The sequence below is a fragment of the Elaeis guineensis genome, chromosome 6, assembly GCF_000442705.2.
Source record: "Elaeis guineensis isolate ETL-2024a chromosome 6, EG11, whole genome shotgun sequence".
Taxonomy (NCBI): Eukaryota; Viridiplantae; Streptophyta; class Magnoliopsida; order Arecales; family Arecaceae; genus Elaeis; species Elaeis guineensis.
In genome coordinates, this window is record NC_025998.2 from 60,045,048 (window position 1) to 60,070,288 (window position 25,241).

General features: G+C 32.9%; 1 protein-coding gene across 4 annotated transcripts in view; it reads left to right on the top strand.

The window, feature by feature from the left end:
- Window positions 1-12,424, top strand: part of LOC105035334 (protein CHROMATIN REMODELING 4) — a 31,681-nt gene extending 19,257 nt beyond the window's left edge. For all 4 annotated transcript variants that reach the window (XM_010910873.4, XM_073259525.1, XM_073259526.1 and 1 more), the window contains 4 exons: window positions 5,934-6,048; window positions 9,266-9,333; window positions 9,403-10,087; window positions 10,182-12,424. In XM_010910873.4, coding sequence (XP_010909175.1) covers window positions 5,934-6,048; window positions 9,266-9,333; window positions 9,403-10,087; window positions 10,182-12,191 — 2,878 coding nt within the window. In that variant the 3' untranslated portion in view covers window positions 12,192-12,424. The remainder of the gene's footprint in view (window positions 1-5,933; window positions 6,049-9,265; window positions 9,334-9,402; window positions 10,088-10,181) is intronic.
- The last annotated feature ends 12,817 nt before the right edge of the window (window positions 12,425-25,241 follow it).

Sequence of the window (25,241 nt, forward strand, 5' to 3'; positions counted from 1 at the left end):
TCACTTTATAATTTATTTGATGCCTAAATATTTAAAAAGCTCTAGAAAAAGGTGAGTTATTACTTGTGAGCACACTCAGTGAACAAACTGAAAATTTCTCTCAAACTTAATATTGGAAGAATTTTTATCAAAATATGACTGTGATAAATTCTAAAATGAAATTCTATGTCCTCAATGCCCAGGATCTAGACAAAACCTAATAATTACCTGATACCAACATGATCCAAATCCTTATGGAATGGACTAACTTAAAAAAGCAACCTGTATATTGTTTATTCAAAATAGTATATCATACGATATCCTAAATAAAATTCTAATTATCTTATTATGTTCTGAATTTTCAGATTACTGTTTATAGAAATAATCCTTTGTTTGGTTGGGGTCATGAGAGGGAGGATGGATGGGGTTGGAAGGATAGATGGTCATCATCCACCGTTTGATTTAAAAAATTTTAGAAAGCATGGATAAAAAAGAGGGATTGTCCATCTACTTAGGCCTATTATTTTGCATCCTCCCAAATTTGGAGAATGCAAGGAAGGAAGGATGGAGCATGTAAAAGGTGGGAGCTATATTGACAAAATTTTTTCTTATTAACTTTTGGCAAAATCCTAATACCTTTTCACTTTTTTATTTATTTTATTTATATATATGTTTTTATTTTGCCTATACTATTTATCCTATACTATTAAATTTTATTACTAATTATTTTAATTTTAATATATAATTTTCATAATTATAAGTAAATAACTAAAATTGTCTTCTATTGTTTTTGTTTATATTCACTATTTTTAGTTAACTGTTTGTATAAAAATAATTAACTATTTAAATTAAATTATAAATTAATTAGTTATTTATATATAAATAAATTTTTATATATAATTAATTTGTAAAATTATTTATTGAATTAAATTAAATTAAATATTTACATTATTATAAATTATAAAAATAATAATTTATATATTCCTCCACTTCTTTAGTATAAATAAGTGTTATAAATTAATAATAATAATAATAATACTTTTTATCAATAGATGGTCTAGTAAAAATGTCTACAACTATTATCCATCTATCCTCTCCCTCATGCATCTTTCATCTCCTACCCACCTTCCATCAATCCATCCTTCGTACCAAACAGAGGGTAAGTTCCCAAAAAATATTATGCAGAATTTAAAATATTGAATATAATATATACAGGAAATTTAGTAATCTGAATCTTTGTTGTAATTCACTGTTTAAAATTAAATTACATAACTTCCAAATTACAGGAATTAGTTATAGAATATAATATATAAATATAATATTCAGAAATCTGAAAACTGATTTATGAACATACAAAAATTGTTTTGCAAAATTTCAAACAGAAGTTTGTTCTGCCAAAATTAAGTTCCTGGAATATAAGAGATTTAATTACCAGAAATTTTGATTTTGTTATTTATCAACAATAGTTTAAATAAAAAAAATATTTGTTTCACAAAAGTTAAATTACAGAATTTACCGAAATACTGAAGTCGAATGTAAAAAAATTAGAAAGGAAACATATGATATTCAGAAAATTTAATGACGGAAATTCAAAACAGATTTTGTTTTGCTGAAAATAATTATTGCAGAATTTATTTGTAGAAACTAACTACTTGAAATAGAATATATAGTAGTTTCAAATTTATAGGATATTCAAAATTTTAAGAGCAGAAATAATTTTTAGAAAATTAATTTACAGGTTCTAAAGACTAATTTACAGAAATTAAAACAGATCTTTGTTTTGCTGCATTTAGTTATTGAAGAAATTATGTTTAGGGGCTTCTTTTTCTTAAACCAAGATATCTCATGTATATAAAAGGTTATTTCAATATTAAAATAATATGGAGAGAATGAAGAAAGGAAGAAATTTGTTATAGAAGCTTACAAGAAGTCTAGATCAACGCATGCATGGAAGAAAGAAAAGAGGGATGCTATTACTAGATACCTCATAAGAGAGCACAGAGCAGAAAACCTTGTAGGGTTCTAACAAGAAAGGGAGTGGGGATGGTGTTGAATAGGGGTGAAAGTGATATGGATAATATCCGTTTGGATATGTTTTTGTATCTAAATCAATCCGGATGTGGACAAAAATCTGAGGATCCGACTAATATCCGTATTCTTATCCATATCTGTCAAAGAAAAATGGATATGGATAGACAACTATTTGATTTATATTCGAATATTCGAATGTATTTGTAATTCTATATAATTTTACATAGCACTTATAAATTTTTTAAAAAAATATACAACTATATAAACATGTTATTAACTTGATTTATCATTTATTTAGTAATAATATCTTTGATTCTGTAGTCATAAAATTTAATTATCTAACTTATATCTATTAATATATCCATATATCAAGTATTCGAATTGTATCTGTATGCGTTTAAAACGAATATGGCTATGAATTTTTGCATCCAAATAATATTTGTATCCATATTTGTATTCATCCGACAAAACAAATATGGATATGGATATGCTTCTATCTGATCTGTATCTGATTCAGCCCTAGTGTTGAATCAAGAGAGAGAGAGATACAGAGAGAGGGAGAAACATGATTGGAGAAATGGAGATAGTGTTGGTTTTTCACAGAAAATAGAGGGATCAAATAGAAGGGAGTATGGGATTTAAAGGGATGACCCTTTCAAAATTGAATAGAACTTGGTTTTTAACATAAGCAAAATAGAGAAAAAGGCGGTGGATGTGGGATTATAAGGGGTAGCATGGCCCTCTTTTCTACCTAAACTAGATAGAACTTGGTTGAAATCACCCTTCTCACCTCACCTAAACTAAGTAGGACTTGGTTGGGTGATTGTGCCTGGGCATGGTATGACAATATGGCTCATGTTGTACCCACCCTTAAGTGATGTGATATCAATTTTGAACCATTATATTGCATTGGATTGTGACCTTGCTTGTTATTCATGGATATTTCACAATATAAATATAAGTTTATATTGTTCTCCATTTGACACCGTCCTTGCAAATCTTTTAGCTATGTAACTAATAAAGTCATATTACAAAATTATCTCCACTTTAATAGGTGCAATTATTTGGTAGTGGGGTGGTTTTCTGAAGATTTGGCATAAATGTTGAGGTTGGCTAGACAAAATGATTTGTTGTATGACTAAGTAATGTTCTTGCTCTTTGTATAGGTTGATGGAATCTATAACACCTAAATTCCATGCTTCAATTTCTTCTTTAGTCAACAACATTCTCTTTATATTGGCCTTGTGATTAGCGAGCTCTTTATGTTAAGGATGTCCAGACAAAATTCATATTTCGTATGTGTCATATGACCAACATTTTTCCTCTTCTTATAGGTTGGAGTCAATCATGATACTGATAGCTTGATGAAACACCCAATTTCCATGCTTCAATTTCTTCTTGTGTTAGCAAAGTTTTCTTATATTGGCCTTTTGATGAGCAAGCTCTCTATGTGAAACTGGTATGAAACAATGGATTGTGGAGAGGCTTGATAGTTGAAACCTTAGTGAAGTCATTCCATATTTATCTCATATGCAAATAGAATGATGCATCTCCATATCTTTAAGGCAACCATCTAATTTGTAGCTTGCATTGTTTACAACCTAGGGCTTTATACATGAACTATTTCTTCATGACAAGAGTTGATGTTTTGTAGGCTACATTGAGTACCATAATGAAAGCTTGAAGTACTTATGATATCTCAAAGTCATAGATCTGGAAAAGAACTTAACATTTTCTTTCACCCGCAAAAATTTCCTTTTTTGCATTTATCCATCAAAAAGTGATTTTTGCATATATACCTTCATATTAGATATTTCTCTAGTGCTACTCTAATAGTTAAAATCCAGCAAGTGCATGTCAAAGGCTAGCCATCGACCTTGTACAATGACCTAAATGTCCTTTTGCGATATTATTATAATATCATATTATTGACACTAATATTTAATTATACTAATATTTAGCTTGTAGTGTATTTCATAATATATGATATAAAATTTGTTAATAATATATTATAAGCATATACTACATATTATATAGTATGTAAACTATAAGTGTTAAATTCTATTATTTAATCATTATATCAATTAGATATCACCAAATGTTGTTATATAACTATTGTATTGTATTTGTAATATTATAATTATCATATACTATATTGTAGTTAATGATCAAATAATCTTTATTTGTTCAAATAAATATATTATACAGTTAACACAATATGCAAGAAATTTGTAATTATCAACATTAATAAAACAACGATTAAATATGTATTAAGTTATACTAATATAAATACTTTCTTTACTATTATATATTATTAAGCATACAATTTTTTGAAATGCATATCATAAAACTATTGATATTCTCAAAATATTTTATACAATATATGAATAGTATGACTAATATGTAATATCATATCATATAGAAACATTTGATATAATTGTATAAATATTAAACATTTTTTATTAATATAATATAGTACTCATAGTACTATATAGTAGACCATAACATGCTGCTATGTTAGAATTACATCAATATATAACTATGTATTGAGCAATATTAATATATAATCATATATATCATATTCAGAATTATTTATAACTATTAAATATATAACCTCATATCATATTTATTACATTATCCTATATTTCTATATAATATATTTATTAATATTAATTGAGGGGTATTTATGCAACAATAATCTTTCTGCTATACCTGTTATACTGTTTGGCGATTTCAAGGGATACGACTGCAAAACTGCAAAATATTCATGTCATTTTAGAAGGTAAACAGCTGGCTTTTGATGCAGTTGAATAAGATGTCAACTGTGGAGCTGATTCTGCAGAAAGATGTCTAATGTGAGGGGTATATAGGATCAATTATGGAAGGATAAATACAAAAAAGCCAACTCTGCAGAGGTCATTTATGCAAAACTGGCAAAAGTTATTATGAGATTCTGCTTGTGCAAGCATTACAGCAGTAGAGCTTTTGTAGGCTCAAATTTATCTAATATTCTTACAGAGGAAAGCTTTCAGAAATAGAATTGTGTGACTGTTGATTAGGACCTCTGTTTTGTGACTCTGTTGAGCTTATCACAATAATCTGTAGGCTTGTGTTGTTTTGCTCTCTTTTACTTTGGTTTCTTTTCTTCTATCTTTAAGTCTTGAGGATTTGTTTAGCTCACTGTGAGAATTGGGGAATGTGCTTGGTCCAATTATCTGGCCAGTTGACTTCTGGGGTTAAGATTTGAGGAGGGCATTCCAGCTTGCCTGATCTTGGAACACTTGAGGAAAAGAAAACTTGCTGGAGCTGTTGTGCGTATAAAAAAATACTTAAGCATGTGGGGTTCTTTGTTCTTTTCTTTTCTTTTCTTTTCTTTCTTTCTTTATTCCAAAGCTGGTGCTAAATGAATCCGAATCTTAGTGCAGACATTGGTTACCTAAATTGCGAATGCTTATATGAGCAGATTCCATGACTCTTTGCTTGGTGTTTTATGTAGACTGTGTGCTACCTTAAGTATAGTATATAACTCTTCACATGTAAATTTTCCCAAATCTTTTGTGATGCCTTATCTGTCTACCTATTTTCATTTCATCATCGTTTACAGTTTTTTTTTAATGAATTTATCGACAACGAACAGCTGTTAGCTCAACTAGTTGTACGTTTCTCTCCAAGTGAGAGGTCTTGGGTTTAAACTTGAGTGGTGGTCAAGAACCACCATATTCTCCACAAAAAAAAAAAAAAAAAAGAAAAAAGAGAAAAAAAAAGACATTGCCAATAGGAAGGAAATTATCTTGCATATAGACATATTCTGAAGCACTCAAAGATTGCATTTCTAAGTTCATTCTTTGATTTGATTAATATAGAAGCTTAATTGTTTATCTCAAGCATGATGATGTACTTGTATTTTTTATGCTGGGTTGTAGGTGGGAAAAATATCAGATCGAGGAGGAAGCATCTCTTGGTCGAGGGAAGCGCTTGAGAAAGGCGATATCTTACAAGGAAACATTTGCTTCAATACCAAGTGAAAATTTAAGTGAGGTATTGTTTTCATCCAAATTCACTCATAGGAGATGCTATTAGATAATGTTTATTAGTGAAACTTGAATTTTGCTTTAGTACAATTGATAATAGTAACATATTGTATGACTTTCTAATAAAGACATCAGTGTAATGATGGAAACATGTGCTATCTTGTCAACTGAAGTCCGGGAGGTATTAGAGAGGGATCCATAATATTTTGTACCACTCTAACCAGTCAGTAATAACATGCCATAAATTCTCTTGATTCAAATTCAATTTTTGAATTTTGAATTCAAATTGTTGTTGTAATCCTTTTCTTATTTTTCTCCTATTTTTTTTATTCAAATTCAAATATTGAATTTAAATTTTTTGTTGAAATATTTTTTTTATTTTTCATGTGTACATGCTATATATCTTCAATACATATTCAAAGAAATCCCAACGAATCAAGTGGGATTTTCATATTGATGGACATTCTACAATTAATTTTCATGTTTTCATCGGGCTAACACTATTTCTTGGAGTGCTAAAAAGCAATCATGGGTCACCTGATCAGCTACTATAGCAGATTATCGATATTTGATCCAAACTATTACTGAACTATAATGGTTATGCTCTCTATTATGTGAATTGCATATTCCTCTCTATTCAGTTCCTTTAATCTAGTGTGATAGGTCGTAAGCTTTTAGATGTCAAATTCATCTCTTTTGCAGATCAAATTGCTAACATCTTCACCAAAGGTCTTCCCTCCAATTGTGTTCGGTTTCTACAGTCCAAGCTTTGTACTCAACCGAATGCTCAGCTTGAGAAGAGATAATAACATGTCATAAATTCTCTTGATATAAAATTCAATTTTTGAATTTTGAATTCAAATTGTTGTTGTAATCCTTTCCTTATTTTTCTCTTACTTTTTCAAAATTTGAATTGTTGCTGAAATATATATATATATTTTTCACATGTACATGTTATATATATTCAAGACATACTAAAAGAAATCCCAATGAATCAAGTGGGATTTTTAGTCATCCTATTGTGTTTCTTTCAATCAACATAGTGATTTCTGGCCAATTTTATTAATATAAAAAAATCCTAACTAGAAGTGACTTTTCATGCGTAATTTGTTCATCTAAATTCTTTCTAAACTGCTATTTATTTTTTTAGCATTAAATGCACTCTTAAAATATGATATATTATTATTGTATTGGAATATAAGTTTTAAATAGACATTTCTTTAGTGAATAGTCTGACTGGTAATATGGGGAAAGTTCTTGATTCTTTCCTATATCTCTTTTAATTGCATCATGATCTTTGACAGCCTTCTATGTGGTACAAGCAACAAAATCTCCAGTTTTGCCTTTCCTAACACAAGATGATGGACTATCTGGAAAACAAAAACAAAATTGATGTAGAATACAGATCTTCGGCACTACGTCTAGAACTGAATTATGGGAAGTTTCTTAAAAATTACTGGATGAGCCTGATTACATGAATTGGTTATCTGTGTGATTGTTATAAATACATGATTATGGAGAAGAATTCTTTATATGATTTGATTCTTCAGAAAGTATGCATGATATGTTACCATAGAATGGCCACTGACCTTTTTTATAAGCTTCTATAACGTATTTAGTAGTTTTACCAGTTTATACCTGCTACTGACCCAGTGTAAATAACCAGTACAACCATTCAACAAGGTTAAAACATATGGCAACCCAATTCAGTCATAATAAGTTCTTGTTACAACTTCTAAGTGCAAGATTCTTTACTGCTTAGTTACTTACATAAGTTTGTGCTTGGGTCTTTAGAATTTAGGACTTCTTGGACAATATTCTGTAGTCTACTGGTTATCTTTTGCTTCCTCTTAACTACTAGGATAACATGGATCAAACTAAGCAGAGATTTTATATTATAACCATGGTAAACCTGCTCTTTGTTTTTGAAAATGCTACTTTTGCATAGGTCATTGTATCTAGAATTATCTTTCTAAACTCATTCTGCCAGGTGGAGACCGTAAGTGCTAGTTGCTTAGCAATTATTATTTTGCTTAATTCTCATTAGTTCATCGGTACTTCAACGATGGCTATTGGGAGAAACTTGTGTTATGTAATCCACTCCTTCCCCATCCTTCATACACAAATACTTGTAATTTCTAGATGACCTAATGAGAGGATGAGGGAAAGTATATGAATAGTTTTTTGATCAACTATAACATTTTTTTTGTCTATTTACCAGAAAATGGAAATTAAAAAGAAGAAAAATTCAAGGAAACCTTGGGACTATTGATTTAACTAAAGGAGGTTTCAATTTGTTGTTTGACATCTTTGCGATTACTTATAGTATGGTTTTTCTTTGATTTGTTTTTTTGTGATATCTTGAGATTGTTTAGTCTCATGTTTACCAGCCATTAACTTGTATGGAAGCAGCAAATATTCACTGGTATTTGGGCCAACCAGCCTGTATTGCATGATATGGTGCCGTATTGAAATGTGTCAAGGCGTATCAACAATGTACAGCTCATTTCTTGTGTGCTTTTTCTGTCTTTTCATGAAAACAATGCTCATTCTACATGCTGCCCTCATATTGAGAATCAAGCCATACTGATTTGCCATGAATAACGTACAGATCCTCAAGATTGAATCCTTAGCGTGGAGTAAAACTGTCAATTTTACTGGAAGTGTAAAACACAGTGGATTTGGTTCAGATCTACAGGATTCAGAAGTTATTTTTAATAAGATTATTAGCATCTCATTTTGGGTTCTGAAGAATTTGAAACTTTATGTTATTGAGGTTATGTTGTACCATGTGCTATTTGTGTCATGTGGTTCTATTTTTCCTTACGCCTGATCACTTAGGTCTATCTATCATGATCTCTTTGTTTTCAAGATCTGGTTTGTGCCAAGTTTCGAATCTGATTTATTGAGAATTTGGATCTCAATTTGTAGATCAAGACTTGAATCATAATTGTTAGCAAATCCAGAGTGTAGGATGCTAATCCATCAACTAAGCTACTGTTTCTCTGTCCTATTTACCACTGCAATCATTTTCCTGTGGACCTTTTCCCAGTTGATTGATTTTTGCCATGGTTATCTCATTGCGGTTCTTCATTTTTCAAATTGTCATATCGCATTAGCTGTGTTTAGTGCTTAAATGTGCTGACTGCTGACCTTCATACTGATGCTTTATTATTATCCAATTTTTGGTCAAACTCACTCGGTGCAATCACTGCTCATGGCAGAGTGGTAACGAAGAGGAGGAACAAGAGCCAGAATATACACCTGCTGGCCGGGCATTGAAAGAAAAATTGTAAGTGCTTTCTATTTGTTTATGTCCATTCCTATTCTTGGAACTTACTTAACCCAATTTTCCAATCAGTGCTAGGCTCCGTGCTAGACAGAAGGAACGGATTGCTCGGAGGCACATGACAGAGTTTCTTAGTTCTGTTGACAAACCAGAGTCACTGATGCAACCACTTATTCCCTCTGCCAAAGAAGGTGAGGACCTAAATATCAGCAAACCTCTGGATACAGGAGAACAGGCTTCTTCCATCAATATGGAGGATACCAAATTATCTCAACCATTTGAAACTAAGAATGAGAGTGAGTCTACTGCAAGACTTGGAAAGTTCTCAAAGCATGGGTACAAAAGATTTCATGGAACTCATCTGGATTTTTTTGCCCGACCTCCTGGAAATCTTTCTCCTGATATATTTTTACCTAGCCATCAGTACCAAAGCACAAACTTTGCAAATTCAATTTCTAGCAATCTTCTACCTGTTTTGGGACTATGTGCTCCTAACGCTAATCTGGTGATCTCAACATCCCGAAATTTTGAATCTCTACTAAGCCTCCCAACATCAAATCATGAACAAAGAAAAATGAGCAATAGATTGCCAGAAATTCCATTGCCACCTGCTGCCAGCACTGGAGCTTTAAAAGACACAAATGTTGAAGGTAGAGAAACAACTGCAGATACATCTCTATTGCCTGATACATCTGGAGAGGCATTGCATCACCGATTAAAGAATATGATTCCTGACAGCTACTTTCCCTTTTGTCCTGTACGTTCTTCTATCATTTTCTCTCTCTCATCAATTATTTGAATAGAGATATCTAGTCTTCAGGATCATAATTAGATGGTGCCTTTCTCTGCAGCCTCCACCTACATCCTCCAGAAAGGGCCCCCATGATCCTCTAGATGGTTCAGGTTCTTCTTTTGCCTCATTTCAAGAGAAATTGGGTCTTCCTAACTTAGTTCTTGATGATAAGACACTGCCCAAGTTTTCATATCCATCAAGAACTTTGATGAAGCCACATGCAGATCTATTACCAAGCTTGTCGTTGGGCACAAATATTGATTATGTTAATGGTTCCATTCAGGACTTGCCAGATATTCCCTCAGTGCCCAACTTTAGGCAACATATGAGTGATAATCTGAAGCAAAAACAAAAGATGGCAGAGCTACCTCCAATGCTTGGACTGGGTCCAATGCCAACCACATGTTCAACATTGCCTGAAAACCATAAGAAGGTTCTAGACAACATAATGATGCGAACTCAATCTGCAACAAGTAAATTCTTCAAGAAACGATTAAAGCCAGATGCATGGTCAGAAGATGAACTTGATGCTCTCTGGATTGGTGTTCGTAGGCATGGAAAGGGTAATTGGGATGCGATGCTCAGAGATCCCAAGTTGAAGTCCTTAAAGCATAGAGCTGCTGAAGACTTGTCCACAAGATGGACTGAGGAGCAGCACAAGATAATGGATGGGCCATCTTTTGCAGCACTGAAATCTTCAAAGCCTATATCATTTCCTGGAATCTCTGATGGAATGATGACTCGGGCATTGCTGGGAAGTAAATTTGCCAGCCTTGGGACTGAACCACCTAGGTTTCGCTCTCACCTGACAGATATTCAGTTGGGTTGTGGGGATCTTACATCTGGAGCAAACCATATCAGTACAATGAATGAGAAATACCCACCACTGACAGCATGGAAATCTGACGAAATTAGAACAAGTTCTGCCGGAGATTTTTCTGCCCTACCATTTGATAGACTTGAAAAAATTAAGATACCTTTTAATCAGTCATTTGAGCATAATTCATTGGCGGGCAATAGCTTAGGCTCTCTAAGCATGAACTGTCCTAGCAGCTGTGCTTTACAGAAGAATGAAGATGAATTTTGTGCCCAAAAGAATCTTTATTTTCCTAGCATTTCAGACAAATCACCGAATTTGTTACATGATCATCCTAATAATGTTCATTCTGGTGTATCCAGCATGGTAATGCCTTCGAGTGCCCAAAAGAAGCCGGTTTCTGTTAATTTTCCTCCCAACAATGATAGTGCTGTGGGCAATTCAAGTACGAACAAGCTTCCCCATTGGCTTCGAGAAGCAGTCAGCATTCCACCATCCAGGCCATCAAAACCTGATTTGCCTCCAACTGTTTCAGCAATTGCTGAGTCAGTTCGCCTGCTTTATGGAGAAGAGAGACCGACAATCCCTCCATTCACAGTTCCGGGTCCTCCCCCTTCCCAGCCCAAGGACCCAAGGAAAAGTCTGAAAAAGAAAAGGAAGTTGCAGATGCCTCGGCAACTGTTCCCTGATACTGTGTATGCCAAAAACTTTGATCAAACTGCTGCAAGCTCCATTCCTCCTGCACCACCATTAATGGCATGTGCACCCAGTTTCCCTACTGATCTCAGTGAAAGTATCCCAACTCTGAACTTGAATCTTAATTCACCATCTTCATCGTCATTTTTCAGACAAGGAAAGAAGCAAGGCATGACAGTGTCATCATCTCCTGAAGTGCTTCAAATGGAAGCATGGTCTGTGGCTCCTGGACCTTGCACAGCCCCAGCAAGTGACATGCCTACCACTAGCTGTCAAAGAACTGAATTGCCTGTACCAAAAGATTGTGAAAATTTTGAACAAGATGGAAAGAGTCCGATTGGAGATTTCAAGGGCATTCGTGGGAAGCGAAAGGCAAGCAGGAACTCACTTTTAGGTTGTTGGGGGAAACTAACAGATAAGCAGGTTGAAGATGCGCAGAGTGGAGACTCGAGTAAAACTCGGTCAGATTCAGACCAATCAGACCAGCTCAATATTGAGGAAAATTCATCAGAAAAAACTGTATCAGATGGTAATGGAAGTGAACATGAATCATAAACCTCCTGGTATTTTTGGCCTTTGCCTTTTCCCATATGCTAGCAAAATTGGGTCCCTGAATGTGCCACTTTTGTACACATGGTTTAGAGAGTGTCATCTGACTGCAAATGGGATGAGACTTCTCTCTTTGGAGCGCCTATATAAGAAATATAATCTTGCCAATTTGGCATTGTTTGTCTCATACTCAATTTCTACAATTCATTATATGGTAAAAAGACTGTGTTCCTTCACAATTACACTCTTGTTTACATTTTTCATATGCCATTATTTTTATATTCCTTGCTTTCTCTGGTATATGGGTACTACAGCTTACTGAGATTCTTGAAAGCAGTGGTTTCCAGGTATGATGCACTTTCAGTTAACAAAGGCTGTTGTTCCTGGACAAGTATTATGAGGGACTGCCGTCAACCTCTCAAATGTTCCTTGCCTCCTGTTACTATATTTTAATATTTTAATATGATCTCCCTCTCATGTGCAGGTTGGACTTTGCATGGTGCATGATCTCTTTTTACAAAGCTTACCTGCTACTGATATTCAAGGTCTTGTCCTTCAGATTTTTATATCTCCCCAAGTCTTCAATGATGAGGGTTTGAGCTTGTATTTTGTTTAGTTTTTTCTGATTTGGAAATGGGTCAAATTAGTGCTCTGAGTATAATGTGAATTTATCTTTTGTTTATCCATCATCTGTTGGGCTCTTATGCCAATTGCAGGACAGCCAGGAACATCTTGTTAGAGGCCCTGGATCCTTTTTCCCGCTTTGAATATTTCGTCTATATATATATATATGTACCCACTGTAACAATTATTTGTGCGGTTTGGTGCACTTCTAACCAAGCCATCAAGCTTGCCGTAATGCAGTAAATATTTCAAAGAGGTACGTTGGCAGTAACATTTTCATTTAACAATAAAAATGGAGTTTGGAGCGTGTGGAGTTCATTTCGTTTATAGAGTTCATGTTCTGGCTGCTTCCTTCTGTGACATTTTTTGCCCTCAAGGGGGATTTTCTAGCTTGAGAGACGTTTGCTCAGATGCAAGATGCAATGAAGCACTAGAGTCTCGTAATGCGGGACTCAAATTAAATGCTTGACGGACCCTATGTGCCTTTTCCAAATGCAATACAATGCCTGAAAATTTAAGGAAAATCTTTATGGAAAAATATTTTGTGGGATCTCTCTTTATTCACACCGAACTAGACAACAAATGTATACCCTCAATTCACTTACAATTTTCAGATCTCACTATTATTCTCTCACTATTTGATCTTAACGTGTGTGGGATCAAAATGACCTCATACCCTAATTATAAATATAGGAGGGTGTAAGTGAATAGCTGTCTCATATCAAAAGGGTTGCATGCCCTCACTTAATAGACTAGCCATCGGCATATTGCATCCCTTTGATAAAATGATGTTTTTTGGACCTAACCACCAATTCAAGAGATGTGCCTTTTAATTTTAAATCAAGATATGTGTCTCTTGATGTTCCCACCAAAAGAAGTTTTTATTCAAAAACATAGATAATAAAATTTTGAATCACTATCTTAAAAAAAAAATATTTTTAAAATACAACATTATCCCATGGATTCAAAATTTAATGACAACTACAATACACAGTATGTGATGCAACAGGAAACACTAGGCATCTAATACTTTCAGTGGATGAAGGTACCTTGTAATCTTGAACCTCCATTTAGTATGATTGATTCCATTTGTAATGATCAGAGTGAACACTGTTCATGGACTTATCGAGATTCATCATCAAGTCTCAATCCAATTAAGATTCTATTTTAGGTTGGTCATTAGTTTTAATAATTTTATGATTCTGACCTAGTATTATTCTATTTAAATTTTTTTCTAAAAGTTGGTAGAGTTTGTGTTCCAGTGGATTTTTATTTTTTGAGTTAATATAAAAATTAAACTCCCACCTCCATGATACTATCCTTAGCATCTCCTTTGTATATGAAAAATCATATGGAAGATGATGGAAAAATTATGTGGAATAGTGTGGGAAGAAACAGAGAAGAGAGATTATTTATGTGTATGAAAATTCTTTCGTGAGATATCTTTGTGAGGTTTTAGTCTTTATTTTCTTTTGAATAAATTTATTTTTTTAAATTTTTTTATCTTCCATAATTACTTTTTCGTGCAATTCTCTATAAATATTTTTTGTTTGATGTTTATTTTGGATCTAAGGTCTGCATGGTCGATCTACTCCGTATAGTGTGCTATTTTATATAGTATCAGAGTGAAGATTTTGAGATTGGTACCCAATATATTTGTGGCTCTATATGATAATAGAGTGATAGGTTTAGAGAGTGGTTGAGTGGTTTACATGTTCAATCAGATTTATTTATTTATGTGTATGAAAATTCTTTCGTGAGATATCTTTGTGAGGTTTTAGTCTTTATTTTCTTTTGAATAAATTTATTTTTTTAAATTTTTTTATCTTCCATAATTACTTTTTCGTGCAATTCTCTATAAATATTTTTTGTTTGATGTTTATTTTGGATCTAAGGTCTGCATGGTCGATCTACTCCGTATAGTGTGCTATTTTATATAGTATCAGAGTGAAGATTTTGAGATTGGTACCCAATATATTTGTGGCTCTATATGATAATAGAGTGATAGGCTTAGAGAGTGGTTGAGTGGTTTACATGTTCAATCAGATTTATTTAGAGCGCAGTTTCTTTTTAGAGTGATAATTTGATTGTTGATGGTTCCCATATTCATAGTTCGGGGTGGTTGAAGAGCTTTCAATAATTCATTTTGCAGTGGTACAAGCATGTTGTGAGACCCGGCCCAAGCAACGAATCCAAAGCCCAAAACAAAAAAAAAAAAAAAAAAGAAAGGAAAACAGAGGAGAAGAACTCCCGAAGGGAGTCTTCTTCCTTCGTTCACCGGCTCCTAATCGGAGTCGGAAATAGGTTCCCTCCGGCCCTATTTAAGGAGGATAACCCTCCTCTCTCCTCTCATCGAGAAATTCCGGGGCAAAACGGCGGCAATCGCCGAAAATTCCTCACGGAGACCTGTCGCTGTGCTGTCCAATTTCTCATCGGAAAAGCTTCGCCGGCGACGGAGGTAAGCCTCCTCCTCTTCCTCTCTTCTCTTCCTTTCTTCCCGTGCCGATGTGCACACTCGCCGGCGACCGGAGTCGCCGGATTTTGTTGCGGAAGAATTTTCTTTTTTTTGCCGTTTTGCCGTTGCCGGTGGTCACCGCCGACCACCGGTTTGGCCCTCTTCTTATCGGCGAGTCACCCCCTCCTGCCGATGGTCGCCTCACGCCGGCTGCGCCGCTGGCCGGCCACCCAACGAGGGGACCTCACGATCCCCTGTTTCAGCCCAAAATAAGCCCACGGGAAGAAGAAAAGAAAAAGAAGAAGAAGGAGGAAAAGAAAAAGAAAAAGAAAAGAAGAAGGAAAAGAAAAGAAAAAGAAAAGAAAAAGAAGAAAAAAAAAAGAAAAAGGAAAAGGAAAAAAAAAAGAAAGAAAAAAAATAAAATGATAATAATATAATAATAATAAATAAGATTTTCTCCTCTCTCTTCCGTGAAGAAAAAGAAAAAAAAGAGAGAGAGAGAAAAGAAAAGAAAAAAAATTATTAAATTAATTAATAAATAATGATATAAATAATAAAATATGAGAAAGAGAGTTTCTCTCTCTTCCCTCTCTCTCTTCAGCCTGAACTAGTATTTTCTTTCTCTAGAATTGGATTTTCTCTCTCTACTTTCTCTCTCTAGAATTCTCTCTCTAGATTATTTCTCTCTCCTAAGATTTTTAGAATTTTGAGAAGAATGATGATGAATTTAAATGATTCTCGTAATGGATTTTTGATCTGTGATCGTCGGACGATACACCGACATCCACTTTGACCAGATCAGGTATTTTTAGATTTTATTTCTCATGATCTTATTGAATTATCCACATGATAATTTTAGTATGATTTGATCTGATCGATCAGAATTTGTTGAATCATATTGTCTGAAGAATTCAAGATGAGTTTTCTCTCTCTAGAATTTTCTCTCTCTAGAATTTTCTCTCTCTAAAATATTCTCTCTCTTGATTGATTCTCTCTCTAAAAAAAAGAGACTAGTGAATGAAGAAATTTTTTTTAATAAGTCTGATCTGATTTTAATGAAGAACCCTGATCTATGATTGTCAGACAGCGTACTGGCACCCACCTTAATCAGACCATGAATCTTTAGATTTGATCATCCATGATTCCGATCTAGCCATGATTTGATTTGATCATGTTGATTTCACTAATTGAGATATTGGACCAATCGTAATGTTGGATTGTGTCACCTGATCAATTTGAATTGTACCTTATGAATTCTCTCTCCTCTGATTTTCTCTCTCCACTTGATTTTATGAAATCGATGAAGAAACCTCGGTCCTATCACTTCGAATCCGATTTGATCTGATAGTTAAACTTTGGATCATTTAGGTCATAATTAGATTTTGATTAGATAAAATTAGATGATCGGACCCAATCTAAATCGTTAAAATATGATATTCGTATTCTTTCTAATTATTGAAATTGATTCTGTATAGAATTGTGGATGTTTGATCATGGGATATCGCGATATGATCTACGAACAAAATTTTTGAAAGAAAATTTATAGAATTATGTGGATTTATTGGAATGCGTTCGAGGTAAGTAATGTTTCACTTTTTCTAGATTTATCGGCAAATTATAATGTATTCTTCTGACATGATTTGTGAAACGATGCATGAATTGGATGAATGGTATTTTGTTATAAAAATATCTTATTTGAAATGTTATGATGAAGCATGATTGAACATATTGATTTCATGATGCATTATATTGATTGATTTCGATACTACATGATTATATGTTTTATTATCGAAATTAGAATATGAAACATGATTTATGAAGAATTATGATATAAGAAACAATAAGAATTGACAACCTGACTATGTAAAGGACCCTGCCAATGGGGGCATATACGTTGGCAATTAATTGTCCTGAGGGTTTATGTCGCCAGCGAGACCAGCGACATGTCGCCAAAGAGACCAGCGACAAACTGCCAGAGAGACTAGCGGTTCCAAAGGACATGGCTGCCAGATGATTCATAGCCTACCGCAAGCAGATACGCGGTATTATGACCCTACCACAGGAAAAATATGGTCATAGCTCATGGTTGACGAAAAGAAATTGAAGAACAAAAGAAATTAAAATTTGGAAAGAAACTTGAATTTTCGAAAAAGAAATGAATTTGGCATGAATTATGTTGCATAATTGAAATTGATTTCGAATTGATGAACTCTATATACTTATTTTCTATAAATGAAGATTTACTTAAATGCTTGATGAAATCTGTTGAAAAGTGATCATTGCTTACTGGGCTGTCTAGCTCATTACCTCCTATTTTTATTGTTTTTACAGATGTTGAGGAATTAAGATGATACAAGATATGAATGGAAGAGTGATCAGAAGTAGAATCCCTATACTTTTATTTTAGGTTGAAAGTCTTATTGAATTTGATGTAAAGCCTATGAATCATTGTTGAATTTATTGAGACATTAAAGAAAAAAAAATTTAGGTCATTATGTTTTGGATTTAAATTATTGACTAATTATTTCGCTGTTGTTTTAGGATAGTATGATAAGATGCCTTGCATGCTTATGGGAAGAGTTTTCTATGAGTATGCGGTGGTTGCCATGACCCTCGATTCAAAATCTCGGGTCGGAGGCGTGACAATTAATATGGTATCAGAGCATAAGTGGATGAATTATGAAACATAAAATCAAATATTGAATGGGTGTTAGTGGATAGACACCAGAGACATTATAGTGTAGATCTTTGATAATTGTAGTGAAAAAAATATTTATAAATTTTGATTAAAGATTGAGATTATGTATGAAAGGATCACAAGAGATTATGACATATGGAGTTTGAAATATAATGGATAATCTATAGATCATGATATGATTAGTTAGATCTTGATCGAAAGTAATCACAAAAGGATTGACATAAAATTTTATTATGCATTGTGGTTATTAATTTGATCATTGGTTATTCAAAGTGAATCGTAAGTTCAAATTCGATGTGAGAATAATATTATGATATTACTTTTAGTTGAGAAGTTGACTATTATTAACAAGATAAAGATTTGATAATAAAATATTATTTCAGGATGGACTAAGAAAAATCTTTTATGATGCTTGATTGGAATATTTATCGAAATTGAATTTGGTATGTGGATCATATATAAAGTGGCATATTAGGATGAATGCATATTTGAGGATATTGCAAAGAAACCTATTGATGAAATCGATTATGAGGTTGTAGAATATTCATCATACTGGAATCTTTAATCATCATCCTTAGATCTAAATAATGGATCTTATTATGTCTCTTGGAGACTACCTGATGTGTATGAAATTTCAACTTAAAGATTTCGTATCTAAGTTGATCAAGAGATTTTCTGATATTATTGTTGAGGTTGATATTTTTTAGATTAAGATCTGATTTATATTTATTTCAGATTAAGGGATCCATGTGAATTTATAATTTAAAAATTTTGGATTTAGAAATTGATATGGAGTTCCTTTGCTTTTGTTAACGAGGTCCCTAATTGAATCTACTATTAAATGGAGATTTGATTTTTTTGAAGCTTGTATGATTGTTATGAAAGGATATTTGATAGATATTGAAGATCCTGATGATAAAAATTTTAGAAAAAAAAATATTAATGATTTGAAATCCATATATATTCTGATTATGTCTAAATTTGGTGGAGCATCGAAGGATTTTTTTTCTTCATTAATTTGACTTATAAAGATTTTTGGTTTAAAAATTATCGAATTGAATTGATATGAGAATTGAGATTTGATTCATATTGATTATAGTAAATTTATATGATGGTTTAAATATGATATTGGACTCAAGGGTTAATCAAGATTATTGTACACCAGTAAAAATATGAATGAGAATCGAAAGTTAATCTTTGACTTCAATTAAAATTTAAAATTTTAGATCTTTTCTATTGATAAGATAAAGAAATAATTTGATCAAAATTTTTTTGGTGAAGCTAAGAAATTTTGATTGTTAGATCAGAGTGCGCAGCGGAAGCATGGTAATCTGGACTATTTTGAGTAAGTCAGGAATGTTGACCCTTTGAGTTAAAGAATTATGATAGATGATATGGTTTGATACGAGAAATTTATTGATATTAGAAAGAATAATATTAAAAAAAATAATACAATAATAATTTGATAATGAATCGATTAATTAAGAGTTGTTAATGTTTAGATAAAGAAAATTGATATACTTACTTAGAATAGAGATATTGAAAAATATAGTTTTGATTTAGATCAATTTTTGAGTTATTGATTTTTATTATGGAATGACTTAATGATAAAATTTGCTTCAAGAATTAGAATATTTAAGAGTTTGAGGGTTTGAGTAAGAAAATTTCGATGACTAGAAAATAGTGATATTGATTCAATCAACAATGGTGATACTGATCTTTATGAAATGACATAATGATGAAGTTGTATCGAGAATTAAAATATCAAAAGTTCGAGAATGAGATGATAAATCTTCAACCTTTGAAAGTACGAATAAGAAAAAATATTTTTGAATTTTGATTGATTGGGATGTCATCATATGATTCATAGAAGTATATTTTCCTATCTTATGATGGGTTGAAATTAAGAGTGGTTAATATTTTAAAATAAATAAATAAATAAATGAATGATGATGAATGAAGTTCTTATGCAAGAATAGAGACATTGACCTTTTTCTATTCACAAGAGATAGATTTGATTTTAATTTGAGTCATGAGATATTGAATATTAATTTTTATTGGAAATAAGATCATAATTTTGAAATCTTGAAACATTGAAAATCTTTGAGATGATGATCTTGATAAATAAGAAAATGGATGGTTCCGTTCAGATCAATATTTGATGTATTTACTTTTTCCTTATGGAATGATTTAAGAATGAATTTATATCAAGAATTAGAATATTGAAATATTTGTGGATGAGATTCAAGTAAGAAACTATGAAGACTCAGGCAAGAAAAATTTCGAGGATGAAATTTCTTTTAGAGGGGAAGAATGTGAGACCCGGCCCAAGCAACGAATCCAAAGCCCAAAACAAAAAAAAAAAGAAAAGAAAGGAAAACAGAGGAGAAGAACTCTCGAAGGGAGTCTTCTTCCTCCGTTCACCGGCTCCTAATCGGAGTCGGAAACAGGTTCCCTCCGGCCCTATTTAAGGAGGAGAACCCTCCTCTCTCCTCTCATCGAGAAATCCCGGGGCAAAACGGCGGCAATCGCCGAAAATTCCTCACGGAGACCTGTCGCTGTGCCGTCCAATTTCTCGCCGGAAAAGCTTCGCCGGTGACGGAGGTAAGCCTCCTCTTCCTCTCTTCTCCCTCTTCCTTCCCGTGCCGATGTGCACACTCGTCGGCGACCGGAGTCGCCGGATTTTGTTGCGGAAGAATTTTTTTTTTTGCCGTTTTGCCGTCGCCGATGGTCACCGCCGACCACCGGTTTGGCCCTCTTCTTATCGGCGAGTCACCCCCTCCTGCCGACGATCGCCCCACGCCGGCTGCGCCGCCGGCAGGCCACCCAACGAGGGGACCTCACGGTCCCCTGTTTCAGCCCAAAACAAGCCCACGGGAAGAAGAAAAGAAAAAGGAGGAGGAAAAGAAAAAGAAAAAGAAAAGAAGAAGAAGGAAAAGAAAAGAAAAAGAAAAGAAAAAGAAGAAAAAAAAAAGAAAAAGGAAAAGGAAAAAAAAAGAAAGAAGAAAAATAAAATGATAATAATATAATAATAATAAATAAGATTTTCTCCTCTCTCTTCCGTGAAGAAAAAGAAAACAAAAAGAGAGAGAGAGAAAAGAAAAGAAAAAAATCAATAAATTAATTAATAAATAATGATATAAATAATAAAATATGAGAAAGAGAGTTTCTCTCTCTTTCCTCTCTCTCTTCAGCCTGAACTAGTATTTTCTTTCTCTAGAATTGGACTTTCTCTCTCTACTTTCTCTCTCTAGAATCCTCTCTCTAGATTATTTCTCTCTCCTGAGATTTTTAGAATTTTGAGAAGAATGATGATGAATTTAAATGATTCTCATAATAGATTTTTGATCTGTGATCGTCGGACGATACACCGACATCCACTTTGATCAGATCAGGTATTTTTAGATTTTATTTCTCATGATCTTATTGAATTATCCACATGATAATTTTAGCATGATTTGATCTGATCGATCAGAATTTGTTGAATCATATTGTTTGAAGAATTCAAGATGAGTTTTCTCTCTCTAGAATTATCTCTCTCTAGAATTTTTTCTCTCTAAAATATTCTCTCTCTTGATTGATTCTCTCTCTAAAAAAAAAAGAGGCTAGTGAATGAAGAAATTTTTTTTAATAAGTCTGATCTGATTTTAATGAAGAACCCTGATCTATGATTGTCAGAAGCGTACTGGCACTCACCTTAATCAGACCATGAATCTTTAGATTTGATCATCCATGATTCCGATCTAGCCATGATTTGATTTGATCATGTTGATTTCACCAATTGAGATATTGGACCAATCGTAATGTTGGATTGTGTCACCTGATCAATTTGAATTGTACCTCATAAATTCTCTCTCCTCTGATTTTCTCTCTCCATTTGATTTTATGAAATCGATGAAGAAACCTCGGTCCTATCACTTCGAATCCGATTTGATCTGATAGTCAAACTTTGGATCATTTAGGTTATAATTAGATTTTGATTAGATAAAATTAGATGATCGGACCCAATCTAAACCGTTAAAATATGATATTCGTATTCTTTCTAATTATTGAAATTAATTCTGTATAGAATTGTGGATGTTTGATCATGGGATATCGCGATATGATCTACGAACAAAATTTTTGAAAGAAAATTTATAGAATTATGTGGATTTATTGGAATGCGTTCGAGGTAAGTAATGTTTCACTTTTTCTAGATTTATCGGTAAATTATAATGTATTCTTCTGACATGATTTGTGAAACGATGCATGAATTGGATGAATGGTATTTTGTTATGAAAATATCTTATTTGAAATGTTATGATGAAGCATGATTGAACATATTGATTTCATGATGCATTATATTGATTGATTTCGATACTACATGATTATATATTTTATTATCAAAATTAGAATATGAAACATGATTTATGAAGAATTATGATATAAGAAACAATAAGAATTGACAACCTGACTATGTAAAGGACCCTGCCAATGGGGGCATATACGTTGGCAATTAATTATCCTGAGGGTTTATGTCGCCAGCGAGACCAGTGACATGTCGCCAGAGAGACCAGCGACAAACCGTCGAGAGACCAGCGGTTCCAAAGGACATGACTGCCAGATGATTCACAGCCTACCGCAAGCAGATACGCGGTATTATGATCCTGCCACAGAAAAAATATGGTCATAGCTCATGGTTGACGAAAAAAAATTAAAGAACAAAAGAAATTAAAATTTGGAAAGAAACTTGAATTTTCGAAAAAGAAATGAATTTGGCATGAATTATGTTGCATAATTGAAATTGATTTCGAATTGATGAACTCTATATACTTATTTTCTATAAATGAAGATTTACTTAAATGCCTGATGAAATCTGTTGAAAAGTGATCATTGCTTACTGGGCTGTCTAGCTCATTACCTCCTATTTTTATTATTTTTACAGATGTTAAGGAATTAAGATGATACAAGATATGAATGGAAGAGTGATCAGAAGTAGAATCCCTATACTTTTATTTTAGGTTGAAAGTCTTATTGAATTTGATGTAAAGCCTATGAATCATTATTGAATTTATTGAGACATTAAAGAAAAAAAAATTTAGGTCATTATGTTTTGGATTTAAATTATTGACTAATTATTTCGCTGTTGTTTTAGGATAGTATGATAAGATGCCTTGCATGCTTATGGGAAGAGTTTTCTATGAGTATGCGGCGGTTGCCATGACCCTCGATTCAAAATCTCGGGTCGGGGGCGTGACACATGTGGACTCTTATTTAGTGATTCAAGAGGTGAATCATCATGGTTGATGTTACTACTGTCTCTATCAATGAGTTTAGTTGTTTTTTGATCTTACCAATATCAATAAGATTGCTTTGACTACTACCATTTTTTTTTTGTAAGTTGAAGAACATCTATTATCCATATTGGAAGGTCTTGTCGGGTCTTATTTGAAAGACCAAGATTTATAGGATATTTTGAATGAGTCAGAGATGATGCCAACAGATAAGATTCTAAGAAGAGAGTAAAATCCAAAATCTAAAAAGATAATATAGATTCTTCAACTTTTAGTTGATAAACAGAATTATCTCCATATTCAGCATATAAAGATGCCAAAGAAAGTATGGGATATTCTTGTAGCCATCCATTCAAATTCATATAAATATCCGAAACAAAAATTATCTGAAAAGTGGATTATGATTCTAAACTTTTTCAAAAATCTCAAAGAGGAATAAAATTGATTAAAAGATGAAGATTTGAAGCAAGGGGAGCTCGATTAGTTAGAGATTGGATAAATTTTTGAAGACTCAGAGCATAACAAGGTTGATCCATTTTAGGATCAAGCAAGTTCAGAAGAAAATTTAGAGCAAGAGAAGCCTGATTAGATTACTATATCAAGTTTAGAAAAGATCATGATGGAAGAATCCACTAATTTTGAAATTAGTTAGAAAGAGTTAATGAATACTATAGTTGATTTGGTTATAGAGATCTATATTGAGAAATCAAATTATGTGAAAAGATTTTATGTTGAAGTTATCCAAGATATGGATGTTTCTTGTAAAGATTTAGTTAGTTATGAAGATGGAAAGCTGACTAATGTTGCCATATTTTCAGAGATTAAACAATATGAAAATATGTTTGGTGGAGATGATTCTTGCTACGTCTTAGTATTCGACAATATTTTTGGTGTATTAGTTAATCTTGAAGCTACTACAAAGTTCAAGCTGCTAGAAGACTTTATGCATGAAGATTTGATTTCATATATAGAAGTTAACTGTGTACAGATACTTGAAGTATATAAGTGGGGGTATGCAGATATGGCCAAAATTTTGTTTTTGATTTTTCTTGTATGCAGGTAATGACCAATCCTTACAATATATTGCAAGCAATATATTGATGTTTGTTAGGATGAGTTGGATGCATGAAAGAGTGTTGGTAACATAACTATGGAGTCAATGCCCAGAGAGAACTTTATAGGACATCATTGTCTTCAATATATGCATCGAAAAGGATGAGCCAATGAAAGAATTAATATTCAAGCCGATAAAGAAGTGCTGCTATTCAATTGTTGGTTTGACAAGTTACTATATATCGCTGTTAATACAGCGACAATGACGATGGCTATTATTGCATTTCATGACATCGACAAAATCAATATTGTCAGCATGGACTTTGCAGTGAAGGAAAATGTTGAGATTTATTGTCAAGTCTCAACCCAATTAGGATTCCATTTTTAGTAAGTCATTGGTTTTGATGATTCTATTTTTAGTATTACTTTATCTAATTATTTCCTTCTAAAGGTTGGCAGAGTTTATGTTTTAGTGGATTTTTAGTTTTTGAATTAAGGTAGGAGTTAAACTCTCACCCATATAATGCTCTATTTAAAGGGACCCTAGGCATCTCCTTTGTATTGAAAATTATGTGGAAGATGGTAGAAAAATTATATGGAAAAGTGTAGGAAGAAAGAGAAAGGAAAGATTATTTATGTATAGAGACTCTTTTATAAGGTATTTCGTAAGATTTTGATCTTTATTCTCTTTTGAATATATTTGATTTTCTCTTCCAATTTTTTTCTTCTTCCACCATTATTTTTTGCTCACGATTCTCTACAAATAGTTTTTGTTTGATGTTTGTTTTGGATCTTGGGCCGGTACAGGCGATCTACTCTATTTAGTACACCATTCTACAAGACTAGTCCTTTTGGTGTTAATTTTCCCAATCATACTCATAACATAGGCTTATTTTTGGGTTCGTAATGGATGGCACGTTGCAGACTTGTGCTGTTATCTTGTTTCTTGAGTG